Source organism: Dipodomys merriami, unplaced genomic scaffold, assembly GCF_024711535.1.
Source record: "Dipodomys merriami isolate MVZ:Mamm:240054 unplaced genomic scaffold, mDipMer1.0.p SCAF_9, whole genome shotgun sequence".
In the NCBI taxonomy this organism is placed as follows: Eukaryota; Metazoa; Chordata; class Mammalia; order Rodentia; family Heteromyidae; genus Dipodomys; species Dipodomys merriami.
In genome coordinates this window covers 20,115,629-20,136,274 of record NW_027206512.1, presented here as the reverse complement: position 1 = coordinate 20,136,274, position 20,646 = coordinate 20,115,629, and the positions used below count along the sequence as shown (strand labels likewise).

Sequence of the window (20,646 nt, the reverse complement as noted above, 5' to 3'; positions counted from 1 at the left end):
TAGAAGTTGGTTAATTTTCCTAATCCTCATGTCTTTTCTGGCTCTCCTTTTAGACATCAGAGGCCAGCCCCTCAGTTCCCTTCCCAGTGAAGATGTAGGAATTCACCTGTGGAGATAGAACCAGGGAGATAGAACACCCCTCCATTAGTCCTTGTTAGACTTACCTGTTTCCTCTGGAGAAAGTCAACCATCCCAACAAGGATTTGTGGAGCTTACTTACATTGTCTGAAAAATGCCATGTTGGAGGGTAGAAGGAAATAACAAAGAAAATAGGACTTATACTTTGCCAGGGCTGGTGCAATTAATATATTAGAAAATTCTGGAGGAGGGCTGGGAAGGTGGCTCAGTGGTAGAGCGCTTGCCTTGCATGCCTGAGGCCCTGGGTTCGATTCCTCAGCACCACATAAACAAAGAGAAAAAAGCCGGAAGTGGCGCTGTGGCTCAAGTGGTAGAGTGCTAGCCTTGAGCTGAAGAGCTCAGGGACAGCACCCAGGCCCAGAGTTCAGGCTCCACGACCAGACCCAAAAAAAAAAAAAAAGAAAAGAAAATTCTGGAGGAGTGGAGATAAACCCGATGCTATAGAAGAAACTTCTGAAGGAGATAGGATTTGAACCTGGTGCTAAAAGACGGGCAGGACTTCAATGGAGAATTTGGGTATACACTAACAGGAGAAGAGCACTTTTAGACAATGGTTTAATAGCTAGGCAACTCGGAAGTCTGCATTGTTTTTGAAACACATGAAGTTACACACAGCCCTCTGAAAGAAAATTCTGTAATTTCCCAGATATTTTCTGCTCAGAATTATCCAGTGATAGATCTCCCAGTATAAATTCCCATCCTACCCATACATACAATTTCTATAAGCCTTCCGTGGCAAATTTCCTCCCTTCCAAGTGAAAAGCAGTGCTAATTTCCACTCCTTACCCTACCATTAAAACTCATGTAAAATTTGGGCTGGGAATGTGGCTTAGTGGTAGAGTGCTTACCTAGCATGCATGAAGCCCTGAGTTTGATTCCTCTGGACCACATACACAGAGAAAGTGAGAAGTGGCACTGTGGCTCAAGCGGTAGAGTGCCAGCATTGAACAAAAGAAGCTCAAGGACAATGCCTAGGCCCTGAATTCAAGCCCCAGGACTGGCAAAAACAAAAAACAAACAAACAAAAAAAACCCTCATGTCAAATTCATATGTGTACTGTGATATTTTAGCTAGCTTTGTAGACACCAGTATTTGACTGATGGCAGTTTAAACATTTTCTCTCTTTCTCTCTCATCCAGTGTTGTAAAGAAGATAGAAATTCTTAGGTGAAAGCCCCATCAGCTTTCCATTTTTCTGACTCAGGGAATTTCCTGGATAACTATGAATATTATTTTTTGCCTTTTCCTCTAAATATTTCACAAGCCTGGCCTGTTGGGAAATCGAGTTAAGTAAAAATATAGTTGTTGTAGGGAAGTGAACAGACTCCCTCAAGTTCCCACTAAGTATATTATTTGAAAAACTTTAAGATAACTAAATACAGAATGTTCATATGGCCCTTAAATACAGAGAATACCACACATAGATATGTCATTTAGGAAATATGAAGCCATGGGGGAAAAGTTCTCAAAATGAAATATCATTTTTGTGCTGCTTCGTACCAACACATTCTGGAAAATTCTTGAGTTTCCTTCTCTCATTTCCCTATCTAGCAGCCAGCACTTAGCCTAGAGAAACAGCCTCCAGGGTCTGTTCCTTAACTCTTACTTCCATTAACAAAACCCATCCAGCAACCAACACTAGCCTAAGAGAAACAGCATCCCTCCCTCATGGTTTGCTCTTTGCAAGGCTGTTCCCTAACTCCCTTATTTGTGGTTAAAACAAAATAATTAAAGTCCATCCGGACCAGCATTGGTCTAAGAGACAGACTCCCAGGGTCTGCTCTTTGCATACTGTTCCCTAACTCCCTTATTTGTGAGTGAAACAAAATAGTTAAAGGTAACACGGGGGCTGAGGATGTAGACCAAAGATAGAACACTCAATTTTCATATACAAGGCCCTAGATTTTAATCCCAAGCATTAACAACTAAAAGAAAATGAATCTTACCTTGTAACTAATTTAGTTACTTGTTCAAACTACATTCTGAGGGCTGGGAAGGTGGCTCAGTGGTAGAGTGCTTGTCTCACATGCATGAGGCCCTGGGTTCAATTCCTTAGCACCACATAAGCAGAAAAAGCCGGAAGTAGAGCTATGGCTCAAGTCGTAGAGCTTTAGCCTTGAGCTGAAGAGCCAAGGGACAGCATCCAGTCCCAGAGTTCAGGCCCCAGGACTGACAAAACAAAAAAACAAAACAAAAAAACAAAAAATACAGTCTGACTTTTGAAAATGTTTTTAATAGATTCTAAGAACTTTACCATTAAGCTTTTGTGAAGGTTTATTAAGTATTTTCCTTATCATAGAGAACTTGTACAAGTTGAGTGACCTTATAGAGAATGAGCTAAAATGAAAATGTGGACTCTTATTTGTGACCCTGACTTATTTTAAGACATCTTCAACATCATCCTGTTCTTGCCAATCAGATGCTAACAGAGCAGGGTTTTGAGTTTGTTTTGTTTTGGTGTTACTGGAGTTTGTAGTCTAGGCTTTGTCCTTGCTAGGCAGACACTACCACTTGAGCCACATCTTCAAGCCATCTTTTTTATTATTTATTTATTTATTTATTGGTATTAGGGTTAAACTCGTCATACATATTAAACAGGCACTCTACCATTATAAGCATTTAACAAGGGAATACTTCTCAAAATTCTATTAGTGAGGACACTTTCTGTCTCCCAAAGCAAGTCATGATGGGAATCTATTTTCCATATGACAATTGTTCTCAGCCTGAAGTAATGACTAAATGGAAAATAGCCTGAGATCTGCTCAGATATTTGGCAAGATTGAGCCTCTTCTTAGCTAGCTTGGTGTCCTGACTAAAACATGTAGCCTCCCATTTTCTCGCTTTAATTTCTTCATCATTTGAACAGTATAATTATAGAACAGATAAGATATCAGGGATGAAGCTTCAGAGCACATCTTAGTAACTTTGTGCAGACCTTGGAAAACAACTTGTAAAGTGGATAGATAGGCCCTGCAGAGCAGTAGAAAAATACTCAAATATTCTGCTTCAGTAACACATTTACCCCCTCTTTATTGCATAGACTAAAATATAGTAGAGCCAATTTAAAAAAAAACAAAAAACCTTGGGAGAAACAAGATTCCTGGTGGGGATTTGTTTCCAGATGCTGAGGGAGCAGCTTCTCTGGTTCTCAGATTCACCTTGTGATGGTGTGGCAGACCTTGATTATCTGCTAAGGAAGTTGTCCAATCAACAATGGCATCACAGTGCTGGAATCTATGGCTTGATTTCATGGGGTACAGCTTAGTAAGCCCTTTCTAGCACCTCTCAATAAGCAATCATTTAATTTTAGGCATAAAACAACCAACTCTCTACAAAATGTGAAGTTACAAGTAGATAACCATAATCAAAATTGGTGAGACCACCAGTCATTACACTAAGTGTAAAGTATAACACTCACAAATATAGTAGAGCTGTGGCTCAAGTGGTACAGTGCTAGCCTTGAGCAAAAAGCAAAGGAACAATGCCCAGGTGCTGAGTTCAAGCCCTAGTAATAGCTCTCTTGCTCTCTCTCTCTCTCTCCATAGATAGATATCTGTATATGTATATGTATGTGTGTGTGTATATATATATATATATATATATATATATATATAATTAGTGCAATTATATCGATGCAATTATATATATAGGCTCTAGTAATAACAATATATACATACATGTATATATGCACATATATATATATCACTGGAATTATTTATATATTATTACTTCTGTGTTGAAAAAGAGGAATGGACATCCAGGGAGGGTAAGAAATTGGCCCAAGGTGGTTGAGAATCATGATTTGACTCCATACTGTCTGACTTCAGAGTCCTTAAGTCACTATGCTATGCTGACTTGGGAATAGAGGCTAAGGTAGGGAAGGGAAGCAAGAGTCAAACAGCTTACCTCCTATCATCCAGAGAAATGAGTTCATGTTTATGTTTATCAATTATTATAACATTTAGGGGAGATTTTTCATATGGATCTTTAATTTTAATCAATTTCTATGCCACAGAGATATTTGAATGCCTTAACACAGGACCAAAGAATGAGGATTGGGATTCAAAACACTTAGAATCCTAAATTTGCCAGTATCTTTTTAAATCAGTTTTGAGATAATTAACAAAAAATAAATTCAGTTGGTATAATTCTATTTCTGATATTTCTCTCATAATGTATTTCTCCACTTTAATGCCTTCTTTATAGAAAATTTAAGAAAAATCAAGTGTTGACAATGAGCATATATTAAAATCACAGTGAGAACATGCAACGAGAAGTCGGGTACCACTGGTTCATGCCTGTATTCTAAGTACTCAGGAGGCTCAGATCTGAGGTTTGACATTCAAGGCCAGCTCAAGCAGGAAAGTCCATAAGACTCTTATCTCTAGTTAAACACCAAAAAGCTGTAAATGAAGCTGTGGCTCAAGTGGTAGCAAAAGAGATCAGGACCCTGATCAAGCCCCAGGACTAGTACCCAAATTTTTAAAGGGGGGGAAAAAAAAGAAAAATACAATGAGAATTTAGATTCCTTGGACTTCTAGTTTGGGAAAGCATATTCTGTAGGTCCAAATAGTATTTTGTTTGACCAGAAATTTAAAGAATTTTCTCACTAACCTATAAATAACCATATAAAGAACAATTTAAAGTTGAAACTCAGGGATCAGATCATTTGGATACAGAAGTTAGTTTCATTTCATACTGAAATGCAAAGAATATAAACATATATAAACTGAACTGCTTTAGGAGTTCAAATGGGGCTTGGGATTATTCCAAATAATTACTGACAAAGTGGCATCTTCTTGTCAACAGAGGAAAGGAGTGGGAGACGATATAAAAGGCCATAAGATTTTATGGGGCACAGGAATTTCTGTAGGCTGCTTTTCTTCTTTGAGCAATCTCTGGCTCTCTGTGTCTCTGTGTGTCTCTCTCATCTACACAAACATGTACATGTTATGAATGCTAATATTCCAGGCATATAATTTGTAGATTGCAAGGTGTACTTAGTGGTATCTGGCACACAGCAAATTCCCAATGAGCGAGAACTCCAGTTATCAACACTCAAAATGTTTGTTGGTTCTTCCACCACCTTTGCATCTTCCTTGATTATGAATGCCTCTACTTTGGACTGAGGCAGGGAAAGAGACAAGGGGATAAAAGGCCATTAACCCTTTGAACAGGCTAAATGGTGAGCTGAATCATTAAAAGTAAGTTTCAGATTGTCTGTGAATTTTAGTTAGGAGTTGAATGCATTATCTTTATCATGGATCAGACCACCTGGGATAGACTTCACATTATCATTTGATACTATTTACCCTTCAGGACTCCATAATATACCCTTATTTAAAAACTATCCCAAAGAGGGCTGGGAAGGTGGCTCAGTGGTAGAGCGCTTGCCTTGCATGCCTGAGACCCTGGGTTCGATTCCTCAGCACCACATAAGCAAAAAGAAAAAAGCCGGAAGTGGCGCTGTGGCTCAAGTAGTAGAGCGCTAGCCTTGAGCTGAAGAGCTGAGGGACAACGCCCAAGCCCAGAGTTAAGACCCCATGACCAGACCCCCCCCCCAAAAAAAAAAAAGAGTATCATAAACTTAAAAAAAAAAAAACTATCCCAAAGAAGTCCTCAGACTTATTCTATCAATTGTGGATGAGATTTTTTTTTTTTTTTTTTTTTTACCAAGTGGGAATACAATTTGGGATTACAAACCAAATTCAGATCTTCTCTTACTATACCTCAAAATACTTGAGCTTTTTCTCAAGATTCAGTAATCCTCCTTTTTCTGTCATTTCTCATGTTTCCTTCCAGTCATTGGAGTCACTGTTGTCAACATTGCATTCCAAGGGTTGCAGTCGTTTTGAACTCTGGAGATAAGCAGACAGATTAAAGTTCAAATCCTGACTGCCACTTTTGGTCTTGAGCCTATGTCCAGGTTGATGCTGTTGAGACTAATACTACCTAGAACTTTGAGACCTAAATGTAAAGTATGCCATAGTGCCTAACAATATTAGGTTTCCTTCCTCCTCCCTGTACACTACTGGCCAATGTAAACACCTGTTTTACTGGTAATTATACTGTGCCTTTCTTATGTTTCAAGGATGTACTCTTGGGGGAAGACAGTGGCTTTGGTTTTGTGAAGAATCCATGTCATCCAACTGACTCTGGATCTACGTATGTATATATACTTCCAATACCCTCTGCCTGTGCATGCTCTTGGGGTCAAGCTACTCCTGGTCCTTTATACAGGAGATAGAAATGGGACATGATGTTGGATAACATCAAGGGCTGCCTTTTCAATAGCCTGTGGGAAACATTTCATTTATAAGTTGAATTTTTCTAAGAATGACACTTGGTGCAGAATGGGCTCTGAATAGGTGCTGTGGAGGCAACATTTGACTTCTATCGAGTTGGCTGTCAGGATAGTTAACGGCAATGCTTCTCTCATATATAACTGGTGACGTGCACACATGGGACCTAGCTCGTGTGGCTGATCTCTCCCAGGTATATGTGTGTACGCACGTCAGGTCTGACAACAAAAGAACCAGGGAAAGAGTAGGCATTCCTTGAACTGCTTCACTGAGTGAGACAAATGTACAGTAAGCCACCTCATCATCATGAGAGATAAAAGGCAGCAAGAAGTCATTTAAGAAAATCAGTTTGCCTTCAAAATCATGTCTTCTAAGTGGAATGGTCTAATAGACTATTTTTTTTTTTAACAATTTGAACAAGTACAGATGTCCCAAGAGGGTTTTCCTTGAACTACATCTATGAATAGTTTTCATGCTACAGCCTCATAGAGCTGTTTGCTATAATATTATTATTACTAATGATAATGTACTTAACTGTTCTCTGCCACTTTGCATGGTTTTTCAAGTCAGTTTTTCCATTTTTCTCAATTCAACCATGCCATGGAAGTGAAGACCATGCCCAGAGCATCTGCCTCTGGTTGTTTAACTTCCTCCCGGGGGTGTCCTCCAAGGAGTGCAATACAGCCCTTCTTAGGTGTAGAGGGGCTGTGTTGGGAAGGGAGGACTGCATCTGGGAGAGAGATGGGCTATGGCTTAACTATCTGCATCTTTATTAAAGAACAATACATTCAGCCTGGAGAAGAGCCGATTCGGTTCTCTGCAGTCTCTCCCCTCTGCAGGCTATGTTATCCTGGCCTGGCACGTAGTGGGTTTAGTGGCTGACCCTGCAGTGTTGCTGTGATGTGGGAGTGAGGCCCAACCCCCTCCTAGGAAGCAGTGCCATCCGCTCTCTTGCTCTTTCGTCAGGGACTGCAGATGTGGCATTTACTGATGATTTGCTGTCTCCTAGCTTTTGCATTGCTCTCTGTCAGTGCTGCAGTCTGTTTTCTTATTCTTTTGTTTCCGTGTTTGAAAGGGGAAAAAAATATTGCTGTCTAGAGAACAGTTTAAATCACCATACACCATTTTTGCTTCTTACTGCATTGTCTTTCCTCAGAGGTAATTGCTTATGATGAACTCCTCAGTTCCGATCCCCCCTTTCTGTTGTTCATCTTAGGAGATGAAAACACTGGGAGACTCGGAAACAGTTGTAAGTAAACCTTCCAAATTTGCCAAGCACTAGTGGCTCATGCCTGTAATCCTAGCTACACAGGAGGCTGAGAACTGAGGATCATGGTTCAAAGCCAGCCAGGGTAGGATAGGATAGACTATGAGACTCTTATCTCCAATTAACCGGCAAAATACCAAAAGCAAAGCTGTGGTTCAAATGGTAGAATGCCAGCCTTGAGTGAAAAAGCTGAGGGAACGTAGGCCCAGGGCTTACGTTCAAGCCCCAGTATTAGCAAAAAATAAAATAAAATAAAGCCCATGCAAGCTCTCCACAAGTGCATCACCCCCAGACGTGGTATTGGTGTTGGCAGGAGGCAGAAGCTGTTCCACCAAGCAGTCCTAAAAGGGCCTGGCAGTGTCCTCCTCCTGTCCTTTCCTGTTCTGCGGCCTGCCCTCAAAAGCCACATGTGTGGGCACACGCGCGTGCGTGTGGTATGTGCGTGAGGGTTACCAGCAGGAAATGCCCTGAATACAGGCATTTTTTTAGGCCTTCATAATACTTTGTTCTGACTACAAAGCAGCCAGGGAGAGCTGTTGTTTGTGGTTCCATCGCTTAACCATCTGTTGATTGTGATCCTCATTTCTTCTTGTTCTTCTACATCTATGTGAACCTAGGGCTCAGTGCCTGCCCTTTCTCAAGACACTAACCCTCTGACCTGTGCCCTATTCCAGGTTGCTCAGTTGTTCTGACAGAGGCCGAGAAGAGACTCCGGTGCCCCTCCATCCTCCCACCCCACGCTGGGACAGCTCAGGCTGCAAAGCAGCCAGTGTTTGTTCGGTTCCTAGTGAGTGTCCCAAAGCCAGCAGAATGCAAGGGCTCCTCCCAGACACTCGGGCTGCCGCCTTGACCCCACACAGCTCCCCTCTGCCTTCACCCGTTCCCTCCTCCAGTTACTGCCCGCAGCCGGCCTCTGATCCGCAGAGTGGAAGGGATGGTCAGGCAGGGCGACAGCCTCTTGCACCCTACACTCCTGGAGGGCCCCACAGAAGCGATGGTCTGATCCAGCCTCCCAGCCCAGAGCATGGGGTAGAAGAAGGCGCGAGGAAGAGGGCCAGTCTGCCCCAGCGGCCCCCCCCTCCTCGGGTGAAGTGGGCTCACATAGCGACAGAGGACGGCCTTTCCCAGGATGCCTCAGCACTCGAGTTCGCAAACCTGAAGCACTACCACAAGCATCAGACGAGTCTTCCGAGTTCATGCAGCACTTCAGACCCAGACACTCCTGGGAGGGTCTCGCTGCGCATCTCTGAGTCTGCCCTGCAGACTTCCCCACCGCTCCGGGAGGACTATGAGGATGAGGTGTTTGTGAAGGACTTGTACAAGGCCACCTCCAGCCCTACATTTGAAGCCCTTCCCCCACCTCCACCTCCTCCAGTGAGCCAGGAAGCCCCCGTGAATCCCTTGGATGACTTTCCTCCGCCTCCTCCCCATGTGGTGTTTGAGGAACTGGAAGATAACCAGGCCTGCGAGGAGCCTGGCAGCAGGTAAGGGATGCCTCCAGGCCTGGCAGTCATGGTAGAGGAGATCAGGGCTCCCCTCACAAACAGAAATCCAAGTGCAGGCCTCCCAAGTCCTGCTGTCCATGGAAAGGCCTCAGCTTTTCCAGAGCTCAGCTCAGGTAGCCAGAGAGCTGTTTCCTTTGCTAGCTCGGGGTGGTGAGCCTGCCAGTGTTTGTTAGGCACCAAGGAGCTAAGGGTAGTGAGAAAGCCCAAACCAAACCCTCCTCCCTGCCATGGCCAAAGAAGAAAAAAGAGGACAGTATATAGAAGGTAAAAACCCTACCTTATTCCCTAATAGAATGTCACTTTTCAATTCCTACTCTTATCAAGAGTATAAGGGGGTCTCCCAAAACTGAACCCCCAAAATAAGTGGATTTGTCATGGCTGCGTGCGCGCGCGCGCGCACGCGAGAGAGAGAGAGAGAGAGAGAGAGAGAGAGAGAGAGAGAGAGAGAGAGAGAGAGCTTGTAGGCAGCCTTCTTTCTATCTGGAGCCACTTTGTGTCCACAGGCAGGAGTAGAACTAAATATCCATGGTGTTTAGGGGAAAGCTCTTCTTTGGAAGCCACAAGAACAGGGGAACAGGGAAGAAGCATTTCCCAACATGTAGTTCCTGGGACTAAGTGAACTCTCTACCAACAAAAACCAAAACAAACCCCTTGGGGTAGCATTCCTAGTACCACAATTACGACTTGTCACCACTACTTTCTCTTCACCTCAACCTTGCAGAAAATTCTAGAGTGTGATAGCAACCTTCACCGAAACTGATTCCCATCATCTCTCTCTCCTGTAGATAAACGAGACTAAGCTCAGCTTAGAACCCCTGTGTGGGGGAAGATGACCCCAAAATGCAACCCCTTTCCCTTCTCCTGATATGGGAAGGGACCCTCTTGCTCTTCCTCTGCCCTCTTCCCTTCACCTTCTGCTGACTATTCTCTTACCTCTATTTTTTATACCCTTAGCAGCAGCTCCAGCAAGTTTTCCAAGGTGACAGTTACAAGAGAAAGACACATGCCTGGTGCAGTCCCTGTAGTAAGCAGTCAGATCCTGGCTCCCAGACCCCAAACTATCAGAGGTTCAGAGGCCAGTGAGTCCAACCCACACACCATCGTGAGTGTTCAGCCCCAACTTGCTGGGTCTCTTGGCCAACAGCCAAGCCCAGAACAGCCACCTCCCAGCCGGACCCAAAGCTTCCTCCATGAACCAGTGAGTGGAACTCTGGATACAGAAACGAATGTCAGTCCTGTTCCTCAGAAGACCTCAGAAGACAGCAGAACAGAGGCTCTGGCCAAGGAAATTGTCTACCAAGACAAATCTCTAGCAGACATTTTGGACCCAGACTCCAGAATGAAGACAACTATGGACTTGATGGAAGGCCTGTTCCCCCGAAACATTAGTACACCGAAGGAAAACAGCACGAAGAGGAAGGCCCTGCAGACAACTGTCAGCTGTCCAGGATGTGAAGGCAAAAGGTAAGGCCCTGGCAGTGTCCCCAGGGAGGCTCACACTAGAATTCCTTCCACAGGGTGATGTTAAGGCAAGGTATGTTTATCTGATGTTCTGTTTCCACACGTCCCTGGCCCAAGAGAGACCTTTCATGTCAGCCTTAGGGGCACCGTGATGCAGAGTAGAGGATAGGACAGATATCCAACAACAAAATAATTGCCTCTAATACCATTCTTCACGTTCTATGTAGCAGGCATTGTGGTAATTTCCTTACACATCATCTCATTTCATCTTTACAAGAACCTCTCTGAAAGAGCTGCCACTTTTGTTTTACTAATAGGAGAACTGAAGCCTAAAGGGTCATGCTCTACCGAGGTCATATTATTGAGGGCTTCTACATTTGAACTCAGGCCTCCCCGAGGCTGAAGCTAGAGAGTGTTTTGGTAGTACTGAACATTCACCTGCCCAGATCCTGAAAGTTGAGGGTATAAGAGGGGTGTGCTCTCCTGCCGCTGCGTGGGCCCTGGGCTCTGCTCTAGAAGCTCCTCTCCTCACCCCCCCCCCCCCCCCACTCAGCCAGTGCCACCCACATGGTGAGAGAACGGCACGGTCTCTATTTCCCATTCCTTCCTTTTCACTTGGATTATTGCAATGGTTTCTCAGATGTTTGATTTCCTTAAAGGACTACTGTGGGGAGGATTTTTATACTCTTGATTTTCAGTGAAAACTGTGTGTATTAACAGATTGCAACTCAGCAGTGAGTAGCTTCCAGACTAAATAAAAACAGAACATTTCAGCCACATTTGAGCTTGCCTTTTAGAACTCTCCAGATGTTCATAACGCCATTGCTAACAGGAACACCAGGTCTTGTAGGGAGAAGGGAAAGTGTTATTTAATACTTGAAGCTATCTAATTGTGCTATTGGAGGTCATCCTCATGGAAGGCCCCATAGTTACCCTGTCCCTCCCTTTATTTTCAGATTTGAGCAATAGAGGCTAATTGAGATGAAATGATTTATCCAGGTCTGTGGTGGGTGTCATATGGTCATTCTGTTATCTGACTGCCTGCTGTTACATGACTGAGCCACTTCCAAATGCACTGATGCAGTTGCATCAAAAACCTAATTGAAGCCTGGCACCAGTGGCTCCTGCCTATAATCCTAGCCACTCAGGAAGCTGAGATCTTAAGGACAGTCCATGTGACTCTCATCTCTGAATTAATCTGAAAAAAATAAATTAAAAAATAATAACATAAGCAAAGTTGTGGCTTAAGTGGTGGAGCACCCCGAAGGGCACCCAGGCTTAGTCGAAGCCCTCATAATGGCATTTGCGCATGCACGCGCACACACATTTTTAAAGTAACTTTAAAATACATCCTTAGAGGGGCTAGTAGTAGAAAGCTTGCCCAGCACACACAAAGCCAAAAGTTCAAATCCCAGTTGAAGAGCCTGAGGGGGAGGGATCCTTTTAGGAGTTCCTGTAGAACTCTCTTCTCAGTCAATTTGGAAGTGAAATGGTCCTGCTGCTTTTCTGAAGGATTTCAGAAGGATGGCAGGCGCCATCTCCTGGTGAAAATAAGCATTGTGAGAGGAGCTAGAAAGTAGCCATTGTAAGGTTTAATCAGAACACCTAAGAAGCTTATTCGTCGTAATGCATCAGATGCTCTGATAACAAAAGTTGAAAACCCATGATGTATAATGAGAACTTTTTCCTGTTCTCTCATCAACTGAGTTAACTGTAGATATGCTACTTAGATGGGCAGTCATTAAGCAGGAAACCAGTAAAGATGATTCTTTGTGTATGTGTTCCTAATTCCATAATAAAATAATGGGTGTATATTAGTTAAATAAGACCACAGACTAAATGAAATTCCTCTCCAGGAAAGCTTATCTTACTTCTGTAGAGTCATTTAGTGAGTGGTATCTGAATTCTTGTCTAGGTCTGGACACGTAGCTCAGGAGTAGAGCCTGACTAGCGTACGTGAAGCTCTGGGTTCCGTCTAGCACCACAAAAATGTAAAGGCTGGGCTGAAAGGCCAGATTGAAGTCAACTAAGAAAACAGACTTCCTATGTCCTACTCATGTGAGCCCCCTGGTACTGGTGTTTGAACTCAGGGCCTTGAGCTCTCACTTGGCTTTTTCGATCAAGGCTGGCTATGTATCATGTGAACCATACCTCCATTTCTAGCTCTTTGCCTGTTCACTGGAGATAAATGTCTCACAGAGTTTTCTGCTTTGGCTGAATCACTAGCATCTAGTCCCACTCCTCTTGGGCTGGGAAGGTGGCTCAGTGGTAGAGTGCTTGCCTTGCATGCATGAGGCCCTGGGTTCGATTCCTCAGCACCACATAAGCAGAAAAAGCCAGAAGTAGCACCATGGCTCAAGTCGCAGAGTGTTAGCCTTGAGCTGAAGAGCTGAGGGACAGTGCCCAGAGTTTTCAGGCCCTACAACCGACCACTCCCCCCCCCCAAAAAAAAAAAACTTCTTTTCTACAGTCTTCAAACACCGTATACTCAATAAATAGATTTTACGTTTTGTATTAGGCCAGCACATTCCAAATTTTCCATGCTTAGATAGGTATGCAGCTTACAATGAAAACTTAGAAGTACCTAAGCAATAATACAGTAGGCATCAGAAGGATGGATAACTGCAGAAAACAAGGAGATAACCTAAAACTTGGATGTGAGCAGCACCTGGAAATACTTTCCTGTTGATCAAACCATTGCTCCCTTTTGGTTTTGTATGAAACAAGAAAATAAATGGGCTAAATGGTTTGCCTGAGTCCTGACTCCCGTGGTTTTCTAGCCCCAGTGTGCTTCACTTCAGTAGTTCTGGACACAGGAATCACTTATTAGTAAACGTTTGCTAAGCTATCCCAACTTCTGGGAAAGATATACAATAGATCTTTTTATGTATTTCTGGTCAGATGGTTTCGTGCGTGTGCATGTGTGTGTGTGTGTAAATGTCCTATGTGTCCTGGGGTGTGTGTGTGTATGTAACTGTCCTATGTGTTCTTTGTGGCCCAGGAGTGAAGACAAGGAAGCAGCAGGAGTGTTAGTCAACTGCCCTGCCTACTACAGTGTGTCTGCTGCCAAGGCTGAGCTTCTGAACAAAATCAAAGATATGCCAGAAGAGGTGCCTGAAGAGGAGGAGCAGGTGGATGTCAATGAAAAAAAGGTACATAACATAAGGAATGGGACTCCTTGTTCTGCTTCCCTCTGGTAGTTAGGCCTTCCGGCCTCCAAATCAGGAGGGACAGGGACTTGTGGCAGCACCAGACATTGCCAGAAACATCATTAGTAGGCTTTGGATTGACTTGGTGCACTGGTTTGTTTCCTACGAGTAACTTTCCTGTAACTATGGCAGGTAAGCTACTGTCAGAGAGATGTCTTAACAGTCTCATAGCTAGAAGTTGGACCAGGGTCCCCAACTTCCTAGTCCAAGGATTCCAACACTGTTCACAGCAGCAGTGCATGTGGTTTTCATGTCATAGCTTATGATCAAAAGGAAAATTAGGGGCTGCTGGTGTCATTCAGTACTAGAGTCCTTACCTAGCATTGCACAAGGCTCAGGGTTTGATCCTCAGCGCCTCAAAACACAGTACTGAAAATGTTTTGTTTTCCCTTTTTGAGGGGTAGGAAAAGTGGGGCACAGGAATGGAGGGAAGGATAAGTAAATGCAGTCATTGTATTCAATGTATACTATGTAAAAAATGAACTCTAATTTGTGGGTAGGATGTGGGGGGGAAAGGCAGGGGAATCAAAGGACGGGGTGACACTAAGAAGAATTGTACTCATAATCTGACTCATGAAATTGTAACCCCTTTGTACAACTCCTTAAAAATAACAATTTAAAAAGTAAAAATAGCGAATAAAAATTAGAGAATCTAGAAGATTTAACATTCATCTTGATCCATTCCCCAGCTCTCTTTGTAATACCTCAATGAAGAGCTTAAAGGAGCATAATTGGAATTCAGTTGTTAGCATTTGGTCCTCCTACAGAGATTTTAAATGTCAAACATTTCTAAAATGACCTTGCTACTCCCACATGCCATGGAGCGCTAAGCCAGGCTGTGTCTGCAGGGAGAATGTTCTTGTCATTCCCCTTTCCCTCTCCCCTTTCTACCTGGCTTATAGCTCTCCTGTATACCCAGGCACACACGCTCAAAAGGATGCTCCAAGCTCGCTTCATGTTGAGAATGTAAGTGGTTGTCAGTGAAGCTTTGTTTCTTTTGTGCTATGTCTCCCAAGACTTAATGGATGAAGCATAGGACATAAACACCAGGAGGAAGAAGGGATGGAAGTATTCTTCCAGGTCTGGGAGCTTAGGGTCATCTGCCACCTTCCAGACCACTGGTTTCTATCCAGATACTTCTCTGTCCCCATCACTCTGTTCAATGCCTCCATTCTGTGTTTACCCCAAGGACAGAGCCACATAAACACCATTGCAAGTATCATGTTGCTATGGCAACATGATATATATAGAGATGTTTGTTGTCCTGGTTTCTGCTATCGACATACCTGAATTATAGTAGCAAATTACTCATCTCCCCATCTTAATGTTAGGTTTTAATTCCTTTTCATTATTTTATCATCACCTTCTCTGATAACATGGCAAAAAGTATTTTCAGACTTTGAGAATATGAAAGGATATAAGACTACTTCATTTTCTTTTTTTTTCTTTTTTTTTGGGGGGGGGGTCCAGTCGTGGGGCCTGAACTCTGGGCCTGGGCACTGTCCCTCAGCTCTTCAGCTCAAGGCTAGTGCTCTACCACTTGAGCCATAGCGCCACTTCCGGCTTTTTTCTTTTTACTTATGTGGTGCTGAGGAATCGAACCCAGGGTCTCATGCATGCAAGGCAAGCACTCTACCACTGAGCTACCTTCCCAGCCCAAGACTACTTCATTTTCATAGAAAATAATACTAACTACAGTTCAGGTGGGCTGTGTTTTTCTACATTGTACTGTATTTTGTTTGTACTAGCACTGGAGCTTGAATTCAGGGCCTAGGTACTTTCCCTTAGCTTTTTCACTCAAGGCTGGTATTCTATCACTTGAGCCACAGCTCCACTTCTGGCTTGTTGAAGTCTCACAAACTTTTCTGCCTGGCTGGCTTTGAAACCTGATCCTCAGATCTCAGCCTCCTGGGTAACTGGGATTACAGATGTGAGCTACTGGCACCCAGTTCCCATTCAGAGTTCTTTTGGTTTGTTATTCTTCCTTCCCTCCTCACCCTCCCCCCCTCCCCCCCCCCCCCCAGGCTGTAAATGACTTGGGAGTTGAAGTGAGTTTGTAAATGTAAGATGGTGGGTTCACTGAGAACACATATTTCTGCTTCCAGACCCTTCTTTGCAAATCTGAGCAAGCACCCAGTCTGCCCTGGAGTCTGTGGGCTGGGGAGGAAGATGGACTACTTTAGGACAGCATTGAAAACCTTCTGATTGACATACACACTGTGCTAGGGGAGCCCAAAGGAACAAGATTAACTACCCCAGAGGATGGAGGCAGGGAAGGCTACCTGGAGGAAGGAGAACTGGCCTCTGTGTGAGAATGTGTCCACATGAATGGGGATGAGAGAAAAAGACATTCAAGGGACTGGGGATGTGGCTTAGTGGTAGAGTGCTTGCCTAGCATGCATGAAGCCCTGGGTTAGATTCCTCAGTACCACATAAACAGAAAAGGCTTAAAGTGCTGCGACTCATGGTTGAGTGCTAGCCTTTAACACAGAGAGGCTCAGGGACAGTACCCAGACCTGAGTTTCAAGCTCCAAGCCTGGCAAAAAAAAAGACATTCAAGACAGGGAAATGCATGGGGGAAAGTTGAGAGAAGAAAAATCAGATGCTGTAAGCAGGAAGGACAAATACTTGGAAATAGTTGGCATTTGGGAATGTAAAATAAAAGACTTCAAGATTAAATTAAAAAAAGATCAAACAGAAAAATTATAAAGAATGATTACAAATGGGGAAAGTGAGGCTGAAAAGGATCCACATCACAGAAGTCACACAGGCCTCCTGGGAAACCACAGGCGATGTAGAGCCCTTTGACATTTTGTGCTTGTTCCAGTGCATGCTTACACATTCATAAATTTCTATTGGTGCAACTTAATATATCCGATTTGGAAACAACACATGTGATCTTTAAATGAGGACAGTGTTGAAGGCTTAGCATATTCAGCAGAAAGTTGAAAATCAGCTGCTTCCTGATATCCAACACATTTTTCTAATCATGGCTTTAAAACATGATCCTTGGTCAATACTTAAGATTGTTTCAAGGCAGAATGTAGCCTCCTACTTCTGCAAAGAATTCATTTGTTATCTTGTATTTGGTTATTAATCACTGAAAATGTAATGGAAGATACTAGTATGCCCTTGCATATGAATATTTTCTATTTTAAAAACCTACCTACATGGTGAATATTATTTCCTACTTAAAGTGATTGCACAGTTCCATATTCTAAAAGCCAAGAGAAGAATGTGCGTCCTAAGACTCAGCTTTCCCCAAGGGACCATATGCGGCTCCTCCAGTTCTCAGTTGCTCCTCATTCCTCAAGTTCCCCGTTCTCCTGTGAGCTTCCTTTCAGCCTGCCAAAAATTCCTTTCACATTTCTTTCAGAATAGATCTCCTTTCTGGTGGCAAATTCTTTGTCTGAGAGTATCTTCATGGCACTTTCATTTTTTTAGTGAAGGGCATCTGTGCTGCATCTGGAAGTCTATGCTCAGCATTCTTTATTCTTTCCACACTGTAAAAAAACAAAAATGCCATGCCTCCTTCTTGTTTCCTTCATTTCTGGGAAACTCCTAGTTGTATGAATGCCTGCCTTGCGTGCGATGGTGTTTATGGGCATGGTGGTCTTCTCTGTTTGTGCTGTTTGAAGTGTGTCGAGCATCTTGATTCTGACAATTTTTATCTTTGGGATGTTTTCAGCCATCGTATCTCCGAATCTTTCTTTTTTTTTTTTTTTTTGTCAGTTGTGGGGCTTGAACTCTGGGCCTGGATGCTATCCTTCAGCTCTTTGGCTCAAGGCTAGGACTCTACCACTTTAGCCACAGCAGTACTTACAGTTTTCTGGTGGTTAATTGGAGATACTCACACTTTCCTGCTTGGGCTGGCTTTGAACCACAATCCTCAGATTTCAGCCCCCTGAGTAGCTAGGATTACAGGCATGAGCCAGGCACCTGGCCAAGTCTCTGAATATTTTTATGCCTTAATCTCTTACCTTCTCAGAAGCTCAGTGAGACAAGATTAGATCTTTCCTATTATCCCTAAAGCTCAATTTTCTGGCCTTTAGTTCTTTAGATTGGATCTGCTCTCAAGTTCACTAATTTTCCTATCCATTCAGCCAGTCATCTCTTTAATATTTCAAACATAATATTCTAAAACTTTCATTTGTCCTTTGTTTCCTTGCTGAAAATTTCTCTTTCCATTCATTTCGGGAGTGTAGGCTTTTGCCATGGGACATTCCTGTATAACATGCTTTAAAGACTTTGATCCTAATATCAGGATTATTGTGGGTTTAGCACTTTTTGATTGCCTGTTCCCAAGAATTGATCCTAGTACCGCTTCTCTGTATATTGAATAACCATGTGTTGTATTCTGAACATTTTCAAAAATGCTTTGACGGAGTTCTGTTACAGTCTGCCAGCAAATTATTGGTTCATTTGTGTGAGTTTCAGGAAGCAGTCACCATAGTTAGGTTCACATTAAAGCTTCTGTCTCACCTTTGGGTGGTGGCTCCAACATCCATACCATTTTCAGAGCTTGTATTATGCTGTGCTAACCTGTCTTCCCACCCTACCTGGTCCTGCTTTTCGAGGTGAGTCTGGACCTTGAGTGTCATTTCTATTACAGTTCAGTTCTGGAACCTTTTGCTGTACTGTGTGGCTATGCCCTAGGTATATGCAGATTGAGTGCCTGTACTTAGAGCACCTTCCTGCCCAGCTCCTTCCCTCCTGTGTCTTTCCCACACGCTGGCCCCAGGGACTGCTGGTCCTGCTCTTCTCAGGAATCAGAGTAGCCTGTACAGTGCCAGATCTACCTGGGAAGACCCTCAGTGAAGGGGGGAGGGGCGTGGAGTAACAGGACGCACAGAGACAGAGACACACAGACACACACACAGACACACACACACAGACACACACACACAGACACACACACACAGACACACACACACAGACACACACACAGAGACACACACAGAGACACACACAGAGACACACAGAGACACACACACACAGACACACACACACAGACACACACACACAGACACACACACACAGACACACACACACAGACACACACACACAGACACACACAGACACACACAGACACACACAGACACACACAGACACACACAGACACACACACACACACACACACACACACACACACACACACACACACACACACACACACACACACACACACACACACACACACACACACACACACACACACACACACACACACACACACACACACACACGACCAGTTTCTCTAAGCAGAAAAGTTTCTCCTGGGCTGGCAGTGCTTAGACCACGACTGTGCAGTATAGCTGGGCAAGGGGAGACAGAGTGGGGGGAGGAAAGAGGAAGAGGGGAGAGGGGTTGGAAAGGCCCCCCCACACTCCCTCACTGGAGCTGAAGAAAGCAGCTTTTCCTATCCTCAGGCTTTAAAGCCTGTGGCCCTGGGCTGTCCTCAGGTCACACTTAGAACATAAAAAGCTGAGGAGACAGAAAGCACACACACCCCGGTTGTACTTCAGGGTCCTTGCAGTAGCTAACTTTCAGGAAGCTTTTCAGAACCTCAACATTTTAATTATAATATAAGGTGAGGAGAGGCAGCAAGGGACTATGGCCTCATCTGTCCCTACGTAGGTTTACCAGTAGACAGACACATAGCAATTGTATCTTCTAGAACCATCACTTCAGCAGCTTTGTATGGAAGACAGAAGGAGAGGCCTTGTTAGCAGGGTCACTGGGGGTGAGAGATCTCCCAGCCAAGATACGGAATGTGGTGATAGCCACCATGCAGAGACGTTTAAAAGCAATAAGAAAGAGAGGAATTAAAGAGAAACAGATGGGAACTGGTGATAGATTAGAATGGGAGAGAAGAAAAGGACCAGGGTGACTCACTTCCTAGCTCCTGAAACGGGAAAAATGGGAGACCATTTGCGAGAGGGGAATGAGTTAGTGGAACTTAGAGATTTAATACAGCTTCTCGCCTGTTGTCAAAGATACTTGGGACCAAGAGAAAGTACCAAGTCCACATGATGGCACTCTGGCTGCAGGCTTCCTCCAGAGGAAATGCCAATGGGTTCTTTGCAGAAAATGTGCTAGAAAGAAAATGTTTGGCATGGTTGTCAGGCCCTATAATCTTTTTGCTTTGATCAGGTCACACAGCAGCCGATGAAGGTTTAGTCTGGTTGCTGGACAGAAACTGCCTTGACCCTGTCTTTCTTGGTTGAAATTCAGCCAAAGAAAGCAGTAATGTCCTTCATTCAGCCTGCTTTTCCCATTTAGAACCAAAGAAAGAATCAAAGCCTATGAGATAGAAGTGGCTTTTCCCAGTTTTGGTTTTTAGAAGAAGCCTAAACCCCATTCTGTTTCTTTGGTGGTTGTTGTTGGTTGTGGGGCTTAAACTCAGGGTCTGGGTACTGTCCCAGAGCTCTTTCGCTCAAAGCTAGTGCTCTACCACTTTGAGCTACAAGGCCACCTCCAGTATTCTGGTGGTTAATTGGAGATAAGAATTGCACAGATTTTCCTGCTGTGGCTTTGAACCACAATCCTCAGATCTCAGCCTCCTGAGTAGGGTTACAGGCATGAGTCACCAGTGCCCGGCTTCCTAGTCTGTTTTTACATCCTGCCAGTAGGCCTGAATTTTACTTGTTCAGATGAAGATCATCAATAGATGTGTTTGTAATGTGTTTGTAATGATGTCACTGGCATCGTTGTCACCAGAAGGCAAGCATCATGTGTGGGGAGAAACTGGGTGTCCCCTCAAGG

At 43.8% G+C, this 20,646-nt stretch overlaps 1 protein-coding gene across 7 annotated transcripts in view; it reads left to right on the top strand.

The window, feature by feature from the left end:
* Shroom3 (shroom family member 3) overlaps positions 1-20,646 on the top strand; it is a 310,920-nt gene that overhangs the window by 282,895 nt on the left and 7,379 nt on the right. For 6 of the 7 annotated variants that reach the window (XM_070012979.1, XM_070012985.1, XM_070012982.1 and 3 more), the window contains 4 exons: positions 6,229-6,302; positions 8,381-9,190; positions 10,166-10,675; positions 13,674-13,824. In XM_070012979.1, the coding sequence (XP_069869080.1) occupies positions 6,229-6,302; positions 8,381-9,190; positions 10,166-10,675; positions 13,674-13,824 (1,545 nt within the window). The remainder of the gene's footprint in view (positions 1-6,228; positions 6,303-8,380; positions 9,191-10,165; positions 10,676-13,673; positions 13,825-20,646) is intronic. The other variant, XM_070012980.1, reaches the window with a different exon arrangement.